Below are 18,291 nucleotides of genomic sequence, written 5' to 3'. Positions count from 1 at the left end.
AATAATAATAATTCATTCATCCTTCCATCCATGTATCTATTCATCCATTCATTTAATCACTCAATAAATACTACTAACTATGAACAGGCTCTATTTTTATTCAGAGTTGATCTTGTATAAGGAAAAGTAAAGTAGTACTACTAAACAAAAATTTATAAGATAAATTTAAGACAAAAAGGAGTCAGGGGTTGGTTTAGATTAGACTTGCAATTATAATCTAATACCATTATTTTATGAGACAAATGAAGAAAATCTGACTATTTAAATCAGCACTGTTAGATTTCAGGAAAAAAGGAATCTATGGAAATTTTCATTAACCCTTTCCTCACATGCCAGGAAGATAACACAGCATCCAACAGCTGCGTGTACAGTAACCTGAAGAGTGCCCACAACTACAAAGGAAACAGCCCAGTACCAGGCAGTGACGTCTTAGAAGGACACTATGCATTCAAATTATCAACTCAAAGACAAAAAAAGTTCACTGATTCTACTCCCAATGGAGTTCCTCAAGGTTCCACTTTGTGGTTTTCTAGTGATACATAATTCTGACAAGCTCAGTTCTTTCATTCCCAAACATCAATCACAGAAGGGAGGTTGAGGAGCAACTTATGAATCTTATGAACTTATGAATAATCACTTATGAATATGGAAGAACAAAGAAAAATGACAGAAATAATCAGAAAACTGGGGTCTGAAATAGAATAATCAGCGCATAATTTAGCCTTCCTTTTTGATAACTTGGGTCAACATTATGTACAACATTGTTGAAGGTGCAACCAAATAGCCACACAGGAATAAATAAAGAGAAATAAAATTGGATTATCAAATTCAGTTCTATCATGTAACTATAGGATCTTTAAAAAGATAATATTTGGTACAACTGCTGAAATAATCATAATTATTTTACATAAACTGCTGAATAGGCATTGAATAAGCATGTGGAATCAATGAATGCTAACTTATTATTTTTATAGCACAAACCACTGAGAGCAAAGTCTAATCCTTTATCTTCATACCAATGACCCTAAATCATTAAGTATTTATTAAAATTCTGCTCAGTGATACTCTTAAGAAAAGTACAAAACTAATAGTCTTCTATACATTTAGCACCTAAGAGATATGAACTTAGTAATATGCTGCTACCAAGTAGTTCTAACAACCTGAGAAGATGCTTTTGTTAAATTAAGAAAAAAAAATAAGGGTAAATCACTGAAAAAAATAAAACTTTGAATAGAAAAGACAAAATACATGAAACTACAGTTTACACTTAAAGTCAGAAAACGCTAGATTTTCCCTTCCTTCTTTTTAGTACTTTTTTTCCTTTTCTGCAGTTTCCAAATATTCCTCATGGCTATTACTACTATAATGGAAAAACACATAACAGTGTATTTTAATTATGCATCATTTCCCAACCATTGTTTACAAATTGCATATTCCAAAAATTGTGATAATCACTTACCTATAGGCATAAATGTTGTGGGTGGCACTAGCTATTTTCTTATTCTCATACAATTTGGCAAGAACCATTTTCACCTTAAAAACAGCAATAATATATACAAAGTAATGTATGCTTTTTATTTGTTCTGTGAATAAATGCTAGAAAAATATCTTAAAACATATTAATATAAAATTGTATTAAACTAAACAGTCTTTTAAATAACCTTCTAGATTCTGAAAAGGTCATTTCCAAAGTTTCCTCCTCATTCTAGGGGCAGAAACGAGTATTCTCAATCAGTATGAAAATGACAGACCTGGTATTTTTTAGCACTAATTACCAACAGATGTTTAGGCACGAACATTCTCATACTAGACAAAGGTGCCAAAAACAATGGAGAAAAGATAGCCTCTTCAACAAATGGTACTGGGAAAACTGGAAATTCATATGCAGCAAAAGGAAACTAAACCCCTATCTCTCACCCTGCATAAAACTCAACTCAAAATGGATTAAAGACCTTGGAATCAGACCAGAGACCCTGCACCTTAGAGAAGGTCCAAATCTTCATCATTTGGCTTAGGACCAATTAGTTTGAATTTAACTAGATATCCTAGGAGGAATATAAAAAGAAAAGTTCAGGAAGTTTCATGTAGCTGTTATTTAAGAGTAAGAACGAGATGATAGATGAGTCAGGAATGATAAGCCAGGATCATATCACAAATGTTTTATCTAAGAAGTTTAGATTTTCCCTTGTAGACAATGGAAATCAGCAAATATTATGTGTGTGAAAGAGAATGGTGGAGAGAAGACAGTAAAATGTGATCATATGTTCAGAAGGGCTGTAAATGGCAAGGAGTATGTAAGAAATACTGAGGCAGTGAAAACTGAGCTGGAATCGGACCAGACCAATTTGAATCACAAACTCACAAACTGTGTGATCTTGTCTTTATCATTTTGTAACCCTTCAGGTTCTCAGATTCTGTGTGTGTGTGTGTGTGTGTGTGTGTGTGTGTGTGTGTGTGTGTGTGTGAGAGAGAGAGAGAGAGAGAGAGAGAGAGAGAGAGAGAGAGAGAGAGAGAGAGACCCCTAGGTATGAACCCAGGGTTTTGCACATGGTAGGCAAATGCTCTGCCATTGGCCTACATTCCCAGTCCTTTTTATTTTTTATTTTGGGAAAGTGTCCCACTAAGTTTCTGAGACTGGCCTTGAACTTGCCATCCTCCTGCTTCAGTCTCTCTAAGTAGCTTGGATTATAGGCATGCATCACCATACCAGCTTCAAATTCTTAATCTATAAAATAAAAAAGGAAATGACCTCTAAGATTTGTTTCAACTCTCACATAGTCCAAGTGACTATGGTGAAAAACAGAAAAGGGATCCAGGATGAACAAATTCAGTAATGAAGGCCTGAGAAGTACTCCAATAAGAAGACTGAAGGGTCAAGGACAAACCAGGATTCCAGAGAAGAAAGACCCGAAGGGTACACCAAAAGCTGTGGTCTTAATCACAAATCTATGTAGAAAAGAACTTCCTCTTCTGGAGATTAAAAGAGAAATGAAAGGCCTAATACAAAGAACCGTATTCCTAAAAGGTGTTTTAAAAGAACTTCAAGAATAGCAACAGAAAACCAAGGAAGACAATGATCCCTACAACCTGTGGTAAATAATGAGATATTATTATTATTATTATTATTATTATTATTATTATTCTTTTTATTTTATATATCAAATTGGAACTGTCTCATACATCAATTAAGTTTAACCTGGACTACATTATAGCAACAATAAAGAAGAAAAGGATTTTGCTGAAAATAAAGTGGAAAAAGACCCAGAAATAGTTTCTGATGAAAAAGTCTCCCTATTTATATCTTTTGATGGGAATGGATCACCTAAGGGAAATAAGGTATCATAAAACCAGAAAGCAGAAAGGAAAAGGAATTCAGGCAGGGAAGACTGGGCTCAGCCCATCTACCTACTGTGCTCTTTGTTGGGCAACTGTCAAATGGACTTAGTTGCACAGAACTCCCACTAAAGTAGGCAAATAATTCTTTTTAATCAGCTGTTAAGCATCATAATTTTTTATATTAACAAAATGGGTTTTTCTTAAGAGTCATTGGAGGATTAAGCCCTAATCAAAGTGTAGGTGCGATTTTGAAAGCAATAACAAATAGAAACAAAACTAATCTTCCATGATTCACAGTAATTTGGGAATAGGAAAGTACTCCCAAATAATTTTCATCTTACTTAAAAATTAAACATTAGAGCAAAAATAAAGGTATTACTATAAAATCATTTTCTTGACTTACTTTGGCAAAACAACATCAAAGTGAGCTAACGTTACCTGTTTAGGACAAACTACAGGAGCCAAGTGGGCCTGAAAAGTACTTCTTCGGTCTGTAATAGGAATGCCATGATCAATCGGAGGTAATTCTTCTATTTCTATAAATTTAAAGAATTAATTTATTTTTCAAAAAGTCTTATATTCAAATACTGAAAAACTGGTAATGGGTGAGAGGAAGTCAGGCAATAAATGTAAATTATATAGCAAATTTAAATAGCCATTAATAATTGTCTATCAAAATTACATTTAAATGATAATTTTATGTAAAAGGTCTAAGATATAATTAAGATAAAAATATTTGATTTATAAATGCCAATGTCACTCAGTGGAAATAGAAAGGTTGGTCTCAAATCCTGAACTACTACAGCAACTAAAGTTGGTACAACATGTAATGCCATAGCAAATTTTTTTTTTTTTTTTTTTTTTTTTTCTGGATTCTTTTTTTTTTTTTTTTTTTTTTTTTAACTTTTTTCCTTTCTTTTTTTTTTTTTTTTTTTATTTATTTATTTATTTTTTATTTTTTTTATTGTAAACAAATGGGATACATGTTGTTTCTCTGTTTGTACATGGCGTAAAGGCATACCATTTGTGTAATCATAAATTTACATAGAGTAATGTTGTTTGATTCATTCTGTTATTTTTTCCCTTCCCCCCACCCCTCCCACCCCTCTTTACCCTCTATACAGTCCTTCCTTCCTCCATACTTGCCCCCCTCCCTAACCCTAACTCTAACCCTAACACTAACCCTTCCCTCCCCCCCATTATGTGTCATCCTCCACTTATTAGCGATATCATTCGTCCCTTGGCTTTTTGAGATTGGCTTATCTCACTTAGCATGATATTCTCCAATTTCATCCATTTGCCGGCAAATGCCATAATTTTATCATTCTTTATGGCTGAGTAATATTCCATTGTATATATATACCACAGTTTCTTTATCCACTCATCAGTTGAAGGGCATCTAGGTTGGTTCCACAGTCTGGCTATTGTGAATTGAGCAGCTATGAACATTGATGTGGCTGTATCTCTGTAGTATGCTGATTTTAAGTCCTTTGGGTATAGGCCAAGGAGTGGGATAGCTGGGTCAAATGGAGGGTCCATTCCGAGTTTTCTAAGGAATCTCCACACTGCTTTCCAGAGTGGCTGCACTAATTTGCAGCCCCACCAGCAATGTAAGAGTGTACCTTTCTCCCCACATCCTCGCCAACATCTGTTGTTGCTTGTATTCTTGATAATCGCCATTCTAATTGGGGTGAGATGGAATCTTAGGGTAGTTTTGATTTGCATTTCTCTTATTACTAGAGATGTTGAACATTTTTCCATATGTTTGTTGATTGCCTGTAGATCTTCTTCTGTGAAGTGTCTATTCATTTCCTTAGCCCATTTGTTGATTGGGTTATTTGTATTCTTCGTGTAGAGTTTTTTGAGTTCTTTATAGATTCTGGAGATTAGCGCTCTATCTGAAGTATGATTGGCAAAGATATTCTCCCACTCTGTAGGCTCTTTCTTCGCATTGCTGATAGTTTCCTTTGCTGAGAGAAAGCTTTTTAGTTTGAATCTATCCCAGTGGTTGATTCTAGCTTTTATTTCTTGTGCTATGGGAGTCCTGTTAAGGAAGTCTGATCCTAGACCAATAAGGTGAAGATTTGGACCTACTTTTTCTTCTATAAGATGCAGGGTCTCTGGTCTGATTCCGAGGTCCTTAATCCATTTTGAGTTTAGTTTCGTGCATGGTGAGAGATATGGGTTTAGTTTCATTCTGTTGCATATGGATTTCCAATTCTCCCAGCACCATTTGTTGAAGAGGCTATCTTTTCTCCATTGCATATTTTTGGCACCTTTGTCTAGTATGAGAAAATTGTATTTATTTGGGTTTGTGTCCGTGTCCTCTATTCTGTACCATTGATCTACCTTTCTATTTTGGTACCAATACCATGCCGTTTTTGTTACTATTGCTTTGTAGTAGAGTTGAAGATCTGGTATTGCAATACCCCCAGCAAATTTTTTTAATTTATTTTTTTTATTTTTAGAGACTGCATTTTGATTCATTGTACACAAATGGGGTGCAACTTTTTGTTTCTATGGTTGTGCATAATGTAGATTCATATCATTCGTGTAATCATACATGTACATAGGGTAATGATATCAGTCTCATTCCACCATCTTTCATTCCCCCACCTCCTCCTCTCTCTCATTTCCCTCTATGTAATCTAAAGTTCCTCCATTCTTCTCTTACCCCCAACTCCCAAACCCCCATTATGTATCATCATCCACTTATCAGGGGAAACATTTGCCCTTTGGTTTTTGGGGGCTTGGCTTATTTCACTTAGCATGACATTCTCCAATTCCATCCATTTATCTGCAAATGCCATAATATTATTATGCTTTATGGCTGAGTAATATGCCATTGTGTGTGTGTGTGTGTGTGTGTATCACAGATATATATATATATATATATATATATATATAAAGAAACTGTGATATATATAGTTTCTTTATCCATTCATCTGATGAAGGACGTCTAGGTTGGTTCCACAATCTAGTTATTGTGAATTGAGCTTCTATAAACATTGATGTGGCTGAAATACTATAGTATGCTAATTTTAAGTCCTTTGGGTATAAACTGAGGAGTGGGATAAGTGGGTCAAAAGGTGTGCTAATTTTTAAGAGTACAAAGACTGACAGATGCTAATACTCCCCCACTTACTTACCCATCTTATGTACACAGACCTCTGAGTTGAGAAACCTGTTACTGTAAATTGTATAGCTACAATATATCTTCTTCTAACAAGACTGCTCCTATTTCTTAAAATGGAATGAAATACATCAACACTATAGCCAAATGGTATTCCCTGAAGAGTACCATGATGCCAGTTATTGTGTCTTTTCAACAAGTTTAAGAGTCACTAATTAAGCCTTAAATCTGGAAATAAATTTAACCATGCTGGTTGCTACTAACCACCTCATTTAGATTGAAAAGTTACTGAAGACCAAAAAAAACAGGTTTTGGTAGGATGCTATTGCCTTTTGTTGCTGTTGTGGTGGTGGTGGTGGTGGTGGTTTCCCCAGTGCTGGAGATTAAATCCAGGGCCTTGTGCATTCTAGGTAAGTGCTCTATTACTAAGCTACATCCCCTATCCTGCCCTCTTCTTGAAGTGCTTTCAGCCACTGTACTGACACAGATAAATCAAACACAGCATACAAGTCAACATGAATTACTGACCCATTGGTGTTATTTATTTTAATTTATTTTTACCCTTTTTCTTTAAATGTTGGCTCCTATTTCCCAGAAAAAGCCTTATTGCCAAATCCATGAATACATAAATGATTAAAATGGAGTTACTGAGGCTGAAGCACAAGTAGGAGCTCTGGATCCTCTCCCCGACTTTTATTTCCTCTCCCCAACTTTATCCTCTTTCAGTAGCCCTGGAGCACCACCATTCAAAACCCTTAATCTTTTTTTAAAAAGATTTTTTTAAAAGTTTTTTTTAAAAGCTACTGTAAAATAGCACAGGAAACTGCTCACCTTCTAACCAAATTAATGTTCCCTCTGGTCTATCTGGTTCCCTCTGGTTTTTGTAAGAAACTTAAACTGATGATAATATTGAAAATTTTTAAAATACTAAACCAGAACATGCTTTCTCATGGAAATATAGAACTGATTTCATCACATCAACCTATTTATAAGTTGAATATTACTGTGGAATAAATTTGCTGAAATGAAAATTAAATTCTTAAAGGTATTTCACTAGCTTTAATTTCAGTAGCTCTACTTCCCATGTTATCTTATATTTGTGAGCATAGACTAAAGCCTGAAACATCAGGAGAAAGTTAGATTTCAAAACAGAAATATGAAGAATATGAATTGAAACCATTAACAGCCATTTTTTAGTTTCAATTTCTCCCATCATTAAGTCAAAACTCAACAAAGTCAGGGGGGAAAAAAGGAAACTTCTATTTTTTTCCTCACTAGTCTGATAGACCTGGCAAACACCAAAATGATCAACAGTCAGGAAAAAAAATAAATCTGTCTGCAAATTAATAAATACTTCCTAACACATGAGAATTTACTAAATTCCCATAACATGCCAAAGAAATTTCCATAACATGCCAAAATTTCCATAACACAACACTACCACCCACACTCCTCATAAGAAACAGTAGTGACATTATACCTGGTTGACTTTCACTGATATCAAAATCCAGTGCTTTCACTGGGTTTTCTGTCTGACATGCTAAAATGAGATCATCTTCACATTCAACATCTTCCTCTTCAGTTTTCTTCTTCACATCTGGGCCTATGTGAATATGAGACACTATTATTAATCTATGAAGCAATTACAAAATTGCTCTTTTAAAAAACATGAGGTCTTGACTCTAAACACCATTCTTCAACAGAGAGAATCAGAATTCCTCTTCCTCACAACAGAATTCCAGTGAATAAAGGAAGGAAATGGAGAATCATCATTAGGCAAACAACATAGTAAAACTACTACTGACAGAATCTTCTGATGAATACTAAAATGTAAATGAAAGTCTAAGGAACAGTAATTAGCATAGCCTTGGCACACACCTGCAGTCATAAATGCTCAAAAGGCCAAGGAAGGATGATCAATTGAGTCCATACATTTAAGGGACATCACATTTCAATTTAAAAAAACAAACTTCCCACAAGACACAAAGGAAAAATAGTAAAATTATGATGGTTCTTTTACATGTTAATTTGGGTACCCAGGCCAGGGTATACAGATATTTGGCTAAATACTCTTCTAGATGCTTCTGTGCAAGTTTTTTGATTTTTGTTTTTGTTTTTGCTTTTTTTGGCTGAGATTAATATTTAAATCAGATGACTTTGGGTAGATCAGATTGCTCTCCATAACAAAAGTGGACCTCATTCAAAAAGAATGACCTCCCCAGAAGAGGGAATTTTCCCCAAAGATTACCTTTGGACTGAAACTGCAACATCAATTCTTCCTTGATTCTCCAGCCTGCTGACCTATCCTGCAAATGCTAGACTTGCTAGCCTCCACAACTGTATAAGCTTAAAATAAATCTCTTTCTCTCTACACACAGACACAAAGATACATAGACACATGCACACACATGAACATACCCATTTCTTAGGAAAACCCCAACACAGTAACTTTACAGTGCAGACATCTGGCAGACACCATCTTCATCAAAGAATGAAGGTAAGCATCACCAATAACACAGCACACTGATATCATGAACTCCTTGAAATGATGTACTATACAGGACACACTGTCATTTTGGGGGTATTTTTGTCAAAAATGGCTAATCTTACTCCATTCATGAGAAAACAACTCAACAAACCCAAACTGAGGAGCATTCTACAAAATACATGAGTAGTAAGTACTTTTCAAAAGGGTCAAGGTTATAAAAGTTAAGGAAAGAATGAGAACAATCATAGAAGAGAATAAAGAGAAGTCATAATTAAATACAATGCAGAATCCTGGACAGGGTCCTATAGCAACAGAAAAGGCATTAGTGGAAAAACTGGTGAGATTTGAATAAGTGCTTTAGTTTACTTCATAGTACTACACTATGTTCTTGATATTACAACATGGTTATGTATGATGTTAACAGGGAGTCAGGGTGAAGAATATAAAAGAGCTCTTTGTACTATTTTTACAATTTTTCTGTAAATTTGAAGTTAGTTCAATGGGGGGGAGGGGGGGGCGGTACTAGGGACATAACCCAGGGACTCTGAATCACTGAGCTACATCCCCAGTCTTTTTTATTTTTTTATTTTGAGACAAGGTCTCAATAAAAAGACAAGGGTCTCACTAAGTTGCTGAGGTAAATCTTGAACTTGTGATCCTCCTGTCTCACCCTCCAGAGTTGCTGGAATTACAGGCATGTGCACTGGCAAAGCTAGTTCAATTTTTTAAAAAACTGTTTTATGTATAATTATTTCAAATTTAAAATTTTTATTCTAGAAAGACAAAAAAGAATAAATTTGTGCTGGTTAACAGTAAAATAAAAATAAACTATTTCCTAAAGAAGAATATTCTCATCCTGATCACTATCTCTTACCCCTATCAGTTCTTCAGAATTATTAATCCTTCCATTTTAATGTAATATCTGCAAAAATGATTTAAAAGAAAAAAACACCAAATTTCTACAAATTCAAAATTATGAATTGTGCAACACAAATCAGTAACCCTACACCTTGAAAGAGTGGCATAACTATATTGTGATTATAGGTGGGAAAAGGAAAATGTCATTTTTAAAATAAAATCAAATTTTCAAATTTCCTAAAAGTTGAGTGACTCCAAACTTATGAGTCCTAAATTTTTATTGATATACATTCCATTTCCGCAACTGTTCTAATTCTAGGAGAGCTTCTTTTTTTTTTTTTTTTTTTTTTTGGGGGTGCTGGGGATCGAACCCAGGGCCTTGTGCTTACAAGGCAAGCACTCTACTAAGCCATCTCCCCAGCCCCCCAAATTCTAGAGGTAGACTGACAGAAGTTATTTTTTTGACAATTTTGAAATCACTTTTCTGATAGATCCCTGAAATGCTGCAAAATCAGAACGAGTATCATAAAAAGTTAAGAAAAATATTTCAAAACTAATTATCGTATGGATTGAATATTTTTGTCACTTACCTCTGATTTTAATAGAAACAATAAAAATATTTGCATCTATAAAAAATGAAAAAATTATCTGAAAAAACATACTACTATCAACTTTAAATGTATTCTGATTTTGCTGAGGGAATCCTAAAGAATTAGTTCTCTGTAAATAACCCTCCAAAAAATTAGTAAGAATAAACTACTAGATCCTTTTAAAAATCATTTTGGCCCTCAAATTAAAAATAATTCTACCAGTGGTATCAACAAAATGCTATTTACCAATAATACTAGGTTAAATTGAGTTATTGTTCTTTCTAAAAAGCCCTCTGTAGTAAATGAAACAAAGACTACTAAAGTGAATAGGAGACATTAGAAATTCCCATGTTATCATATACTCAATGAAAGATTGATAATAGAGAAAAATATCAATTTCCAAATGTTCTACAATTAGTGGTGATGGCAGCACAATTCAGAATATACTAAAAACCACTGAATTGTATACTTTAAAATGGTAAATACTTATGGCACATGAATTATATTTCAAAAAATTAAATTCTATATCCTAATATTGGTCATTGTGCATCTCAAGTTTTTTCTCTATAAACACTAGACTCACTCAAAGCTAATATCTAATTTATATAGTCCATAATTCACAAAGAATGTTTCAAAGCTCATATTACCTTAATAGCAATTAAAGAGAACACATTATGGACTCACATTAAACTATTTTGTTTAAGAGTATAATATGTAAGTTGCTAGGTTCGGGGCACAAGCCTATAATCCCAGCAGCTCAGGAGGCTGAGGTAGGAGGATCACAAATTCAAATCCAGCCTTAACAATTTAGCAAGGGTCTAAGCAACTTAGAGAGATCCTATCTTTAAATAAAATATAAAAAAGAGTTAGGGATGTGGCTCAGTGGTTGAGCACCCCTGGGTTAAGCCCACAGGACCAAAAGAAAAAGGAAGTATAATATGAAAACAAAGCGGCTAAGCCTTATTTAAAAAAAAAAAAAAAAAAAAAAAAAATTACCATAATTATACAAGTAAATGAACTTTCTAAGAAAATTTTTATTTTTACATACAAACCACAAATTTTCATATGAAATTTCAATTAGAATATCTATGTGAAAATTTAATTACTATAATAAGTTAACAGAGCATTGATAGTATTTTTCAATCCTACCTGGTTCTGTCATCTGAGATTTTTGTATTAGCACATCTCTTATTTTCTCCACCCACAGGTAAAGAATACTTTCACCAATATTCTGTCTAAACAAAATTCAAGAGAAAAAATTGTTATTTCAAAAATTCCCTTCTCAAATTAAAGAAAACAGACATTTAAAACTGACGACATTATTTAAAAAATCTAATCATGTCTTATTCAAAAGTATTTATAAAAAGATTGTATTTAACATATACAGATTGTTTATATCAACATTAAAAATCCCAACTAACTTCAAAATTAACATAGCCTTACTTAAAATAAATAGAAGAGTTGAACCAAAGAAGGGAAAGAAAATTTCTGCATTTGAACTGGGTGCACTAGATAGGAGTAAATGTGATTATGTTTCTATCAGGGAATACAGATTCAGTATTGATGTTTAATCACTGCTCACTCTTCTGAACTTCTGAATAACTTCCAATCACTTAATTGGTACAACTTAGTATACTTATTTCAAAAAGAAAACTGCAAAGCACACTGGGAACTCCTTCATACAGTTCATTCAGAAGAACTAAGACAATTCATTCAACAATTTTATAGTCATACCTTGTTTTGACAAAATATCCTATTGCCTAATTGATTCATTTTGGTTAGAAATAATGTTTGGCTGACCCTGATTAAAACTGTATCAGAGGATCATTGAGAAAAAGAATGTGTCCTGGGTCTTAAAGTCATGCCCATAATTAGGTTACACCATGGCAACAACAATAAAATAAAGGCCAAGTATCTGTTCTTTAAGTAATGACTCAAATTTTAGGTTAGTTTTGGTATGTGTTAAAAAATCACTCCACTATATCATAGCAATACCTTACCTTCAAGTTTCCCCTTGAAACTGTTCTATCACCACTCATCAGCACCCACCATTTCAAAACAAGCATGAAGAAGAAAATGAAAGAAACAAAACTAGTTTCAAATAATTCTCAAACCCTCCTTGTATCAACAATAACTTCCAGCACTAAAATAATCCTCCTTATGTCTTTTTATAACCTTTCTTTTTAGAGCAAAAGTTACTTGGAAAGGATTTTTTAAAACTGAGAACACTGCTGAATTGCTTTTAAACAATTTCTATTTCTATCCATTCTTCTTGAAAGAGTTCATGAAGATATGCAAGATAAAATGTATTATGGATATACTAAATCCCCCATACTTAACTTATATAAACACATTTAATCCTTGTGATTGTCTAATGTATTACTTCCCCATAATACAAATGAGAAAATAAATTCTATAGAAATATGTTGACTTGTCCAAGATGATCTTCCACGCAGTTTAAGAAGCCCAGAGCTGAAATAAGAAGACAGGACTGAGGTCCAAAGCTCAGGTCAACTGCATTTTTACTCTCCTACCCACAGCTATGACCTTAGGTAAATAAGTTACTTGACTTCTCTGAGTCTCAGTCTCCTCATTCATGAAATGAGAAGTTTAAAGCATTTTGTCTCTAAACGTCTATAATTCTTGCTTATAAGAAATAAAAAAAATTTAAAGAGCTTTTAAAGTTAAAAAAAAAAAAAAAAAGAAAATTTTCCAAATCTTTTTCTTCTCAAGTGAACCTCTCTCAATTCATTCAACAAATCTTTCAAGAGCCTCTCCTACGAATCACATACTACCTATAGCCTTGGGGGTATGGCAGAAAGTAAGGTGATGGGGACTCTTTACTCACTATTTGTAATCACTACCCTAATAAATTCTTGGTACCCTAATAAATTCTACCCTAATAAATACATAACTCTATTTCCTAATCTCATTCTACTGAATTTTTCACATCAACATCACCATAACCAGTGATACTAACACCTGTGTTTACTGAACATTTTCTACATAAAAGACATGTAAAAATGTTGTATATGATTATTACTTCAGTTAATCCTTACAACTACCCATTGAGACAGGAAAAATCATCCCTTTGCAAATACAAATTCATATTAAACTTAAAAAAAAACTTTGAAGAATTTTTACAGTTAATAAGTAATTTTCCCCAATAACAAAAAAAATTAAACTTTCACTCCAGATTGCCTCTCCCCTGGCCCATGGCTTCCTGCAGAGGAATACACAGCTGCACTGCTGTTTAGCATCATTTATTGAGTACTGTCTTCACTAGCAATTAACAAGACTGCTATTGAAAAGCCGGCATAAGAAAGTCACAGGGTGTGAAAGACTTCCTGCATAAAGTAAAATCATTCTTTCCCTTAGACCCCAAAGGTCATAAAAAGTGATGGTGGGTGGGTTGTGTTTTAGAGTTTTTTGTTCATTACTGTTGTTACTGTTATGCTTGTGTTTTCTCTAATGACAACAGTTTATTCCTATCTTTAAAATATCCACCAAAATTTGGTAAGAGTGGCCTTCAAACTTTTGCTATTGTTGCAATGAAATCAGAAGCCAATTAAAGTGACAAAAACTGAGTCCTATCTACTGAAACTCTCATCCCCTTCCCCAAATGACACTAAAGGAAGTCTGTTAAATCCTAAGAACTCTGGTACAAAATTGGAGAACTACTCATTATAACTGAGATGTTAGATTTTTATCTACAAAGTCAAATTGTAGAAAAAATGTTAAATATATTTTATTTGACCTATTTGATGAACAACTTAAATAACAATCTCATCTATAAAGAGTACAACAAAGTTACTTCTAACTCTAATTTTACCTATGGTTCTAATATTTGTAGCTCTCATTTTGCAGTATTTACATTTGTGGACTTTAATGTTAAAGCTATGCACTATAATGCTATAAGCTGTGTGATCTTAAGTCACTTGATCTAAGTTTCAGTGACTATATTTTCAAAATAATAAAACTGGATGAGATGAGTCTCTTAATAAGAACAACAAAAATGACTGCTTGCTATAGATTGAATCTTGAATGTTACTGAAAGGGCCATGTGTTAAAGGCTTGGTCCCCAGGGTGGCAGTCCAAGGAGGTGGTAGAGTCTTTAAGAGGTAGGGCCTAATGTGATATCCTTACACCACTGGGCACATGACCTTGAAGTTGATTGTGGGATCCTAGACCCTTCCTCTTTGTCTTTGTTCCCTGGCTCATGATATGAGTAGTTGTATCCTGCCATGTGCTCCCACCATGATGTATGCTGTCTCATCAGACAAAGCAAGGGGGCCGGACAGGAACCTCCAAAACTGTGAGCCACAATAAACCTTGTCAATTTATAAATTGGATTATCTCAGGTATTTTGTTATAGTGATAGAAAGCTGACTGAAACATGGTTACTACATACTAAAGTACATTACATGGGCTGTGTCATTCAATTTTCATAATATTATCATGCCCATTTTACAGATAAGAAAACAGACATAAGAAAGTCATACTACTTCAAAAACTGACTACAGAAGCCTGACCAGGACAGCCTTATCCTCAGCATAAGCTTAGGTTACTTCCTGTCCTTATACCCCAACGTTCCTTTTTCTTATAATGTTTTCTTTGAAAAACTTGCCATTGTAAATTCTTTCTCTACCTTTTAAAAATATGTATGAATCATTTTATAGAAGATCTTTGTTGGATTTTACAACTCAAATACATCTCAAAGACCTGAAAGACATCCCCTAGAAACATAATCCTCAAGGAAGACAGTGACCTTATCTCCCAGTCTCTGAGCCTAACAGCAAGGGGCACTATTGTAACCAATAATAATTTAAAATGTTCAACATATCCATTGATTAACCACCCCCTAACCTGTATACTTTTCCATGTAGCTCTTTCTAGACCTTAAAAACTCTCTTGCTTTTCATTTTAGAAGTGTTAGGTTCCAACTTAGCTCTGACCTTTCTTTCCTTATCCCAATGAATTTGAAGAAAAGTCTTCCTTGTCTGTATAGCTTTGTCCAGCACAATTTCTGCTTTGACAGACCTCACTTGACAACACTGAAACCTAAGATTCCATGATTCATCAAAATGTGAAAAACAGCTGGGACGTAGGTCAGAGGCAAAGCACTTGCCTACCATGTGCAAAGCCTAGCACCACAAAAAACAACAAGAACGAAAAAGCTATAGGAAGTTAAAAAAATTATATTTTTAAGTTAAACATTGTTAAAATGGACCATCATAAATTCAAATATCATAAACTCCTTTCATTTTATCTTGACAATTAATATAATGTCCTAAACATTTTAAATTTATTATTTACCTTTTTATTTTATTAAAATAATAGTGGGGCTAGGGTTGTGGCTCAGTGGTAGAGTGCTTGCCTGGCATGTGTGAGGCACTGGGTTCAAGTCTCAGCACTACATATAAATAAATAAATAAATAAATAAATAAATAAATAAATAAATAAATAAAATATAGGCCCATCAACACCTAAAAATAAAAATTTAAAAAAAAAATTGTGGTCATTTTTTTTTTAATAAAAAATTAAGATAAACTAATTTATATCAAATCCTTCACCAAATCCTAGGTTACATTCTTATTTTAGGGGGTGTGTGGGGGGTACTGGAGATTAAACTCAGAAGCACTCAACTACTGAGCCACATCCCCAGCCCTGTTTTGTATTTTACTTAGAGATAGGTTCCCACTGAGTTGCTTAACACCTCACTTTTGCTGAGGCTAGCTTTGAACTCATGATCCTCCTGCCTCAGCCTCCCACGCCACTGGGATTACAGGTATGTACTACCATGCCTGGCCCTAGTTTATATTGTAAATATCTATTTAACTAACTATTTTTCTCCATTTGCCTCTTCTTTGCCTTAATAAAGGCCTCCATCATATCCCTCCTGAGTTAATGCCTGCTCTTCCTATAGCACTTCTTTCTTCAAACACTTCACAGCCTTCTACTCATTTTCTTCAAGTCCAATTCCTGCCCAGCTCCTCCTCCTTATAGTCAGACAAATCTGATTACTTCTATTTCCCTCCCTAAAATGCACAGAACCTATACGATAATGCCCAAATTCCTTATCCTATCTTACAGGGTCCCTCCTCTCATACCTACCCCAATTCATGTATCTAAAACTTAAAATTATTTGTGCTACAGTTAACATCTGCAATGTCCTCAAAGGCCCATGTGTTGAAGGTTAGTGCTACTGGGAGGTAATGAACCTTTTAGAGGTAGGGCCTGGAGAGAGGTAATTCAGGTCACTGGGGACATGCCCTGAAGGGGACAGTAGGACACCAGCTCTCTTCCTTTCTTTCTCACTTTCCAGGCATGAGATAAGTGAAAGAAGTGGTTTTCCTCCACCATGACTTCCTGCTATGATGTGCCACTAGAGAACCAGAGCAACGAGGCCAACAAATCTTAGATTGAAACCTCCAAAGCTATGAGCCAAAATAAACCTTTCCTCTTCATAAATTGATTATCTAAGGTATTTGTTAGAGTAATGGAAAGCTGACTAACATAATTTGCAAAACTCCAAAAATTAACAGGTTGTGTCTCATCTGACATGATGTTGCTTAAACAGTTTCCTCTACCAGAAAAGTCCTCCTCACTTTTATTTAATTGGCAAACAAAAATCACCTTCACAATGGAACCCACCCTTACATTATCCACATGCTGTGAGATCATTTATTGCTAAACAATCAAAAAGTGCTATTATACATAGAACTTAGTAATCTTCCACTATATTGTATAGTTACACATTCCTCTTAATTTTTAATCCCAAATTCCTAACAGGGTACCTAACAATGAGATGGTCCATAAATGTTTACTGGAAAAACTTTTTTTTAAATTTTTTTCTCTCTTCATAAGCAGCAACTAACCATAATTTATCTTTTCACCTAGGCAAAAATCAAATTTAGCATTCAAAATGATATGAAATGTATAGATCTTAAAAATATTTAGAATAAAAACTAGAATCATTAAAAACTATGTTCATATTGCGTTATGTTTAATTTTTGAAGTTGGAAAACATTTTTCACTTGCTGCCCCCTGCTGGAATTTTATGGAAAATATGGTTAAAATTTGTTGCTGTTGTTGCACTGAAGCTCAATACCTACCTACCATCAAGCAACAGCCTTAGCCCTTTTTATTTTTTATTTATCTTGGTACTGGGGATTGAACCAGAGGTACATCACAGCCTTTTTAATATTTTGAGACAGCGTCTCACCAAGTTGCCTAGGCTGGCCCCAAACTTGTGATCCTCTTGCTTCAGTTTCTCAAGTAGCTAGAATTACAGGCATGTGCCAGCACACCTGGCTTTATTTTTTATTTTGAGATAGGGTCTTACTGAGTTTCCCAGGCTGGCCTTGAACTTTCAGTCCTCCTACTTGAGAAAGTAGCTGGGATTATGAACATGTACCACAGCACCTCCTTTTATACAAAACACCATATAATGAGTATTTATATTTAGACCACACATGTGAAAATAATAGCACTGAACTGAGATTATTCAAACATTCTTTAAATAAACACAACAATAAGACCCCCCATATTCTCTCTTTATAAAAAACTGCTTTATAATCTCTAAACCTTCTTAAATCTCAAATAGCTCAGCAGAACTAGTTAAGGAGAACACACAAGTTATGTTGTACTGAAGGGTATCTCTTAGTAAAAGGAAAGACATTGGGGATAGGGAAAAGGTAGGCAGGAAGCTATTTCAGACTGGAGACTATATAACACTACGTAGGTAGGAGAAAAATCTAACTGATAAATGTGATTAACATGATAGAAGTCATGATAGAAGTGTGGAAAGATTTTTAAGAAAGAAGGAAGTGGTCAATATCACTAAATTACAGAGGTCAAGTAAGGTAAGTGTTGAAAAAACCACT

General features: G+C 34.2%; 1 protein-coding gene across 2 annotated transcripts in view; it reads right to left on the bottom strand.

The window, feature by feature from the left end:
- IMPACT (impact RWD domain protein) overlaps positions 1–18,291 on the bottom strand; it is a 29,749-nt gene that overhangs the window by 5,578 nt on the left and 5,880 nt on the right. The window contains exons 5-8 of one of the 2 annotated variants that reach the window (XM_079109353.1): positions 11,555–11,640; positions 7,950–8,072; positions 3,775–3,872; positions 1,460–1,533 (exon numbers count right to left, since the gene is read on the bottom strand). In XM_079109353.1, the coding sequence (XP_078965479.1) occupies positions 1,460–1,533; positions 3,775–3,872; positions 7,950–8,072; positions 11,555–11,640 (381 nt within the window). The remainder of the gene's footprint in view (positions 1–1,459; positions 1,534–3,774; positions 3,873–7,949; positions 8,073–11,554; positions 11,641–18,291) is intronic. The other variant, XM_079109354.1, reaches the window with a different exon arrangement.

The sequence above is a fragment of the Sciurus vulgaris genome, assembly GCF_902686455.1.
Source record: "Sciurus vulgaris genome assembly, chromosome: 13".
NCBI classification, from domain to species: Eukaryota; Metazoa; Chordata; class Mammalia; order Rodentia; family Sciuridae; genus Sciurus; species Sciurus vulgaris.
This window is presented reverse-complemented; position numbering and strand designations above follow the sequence as displayed.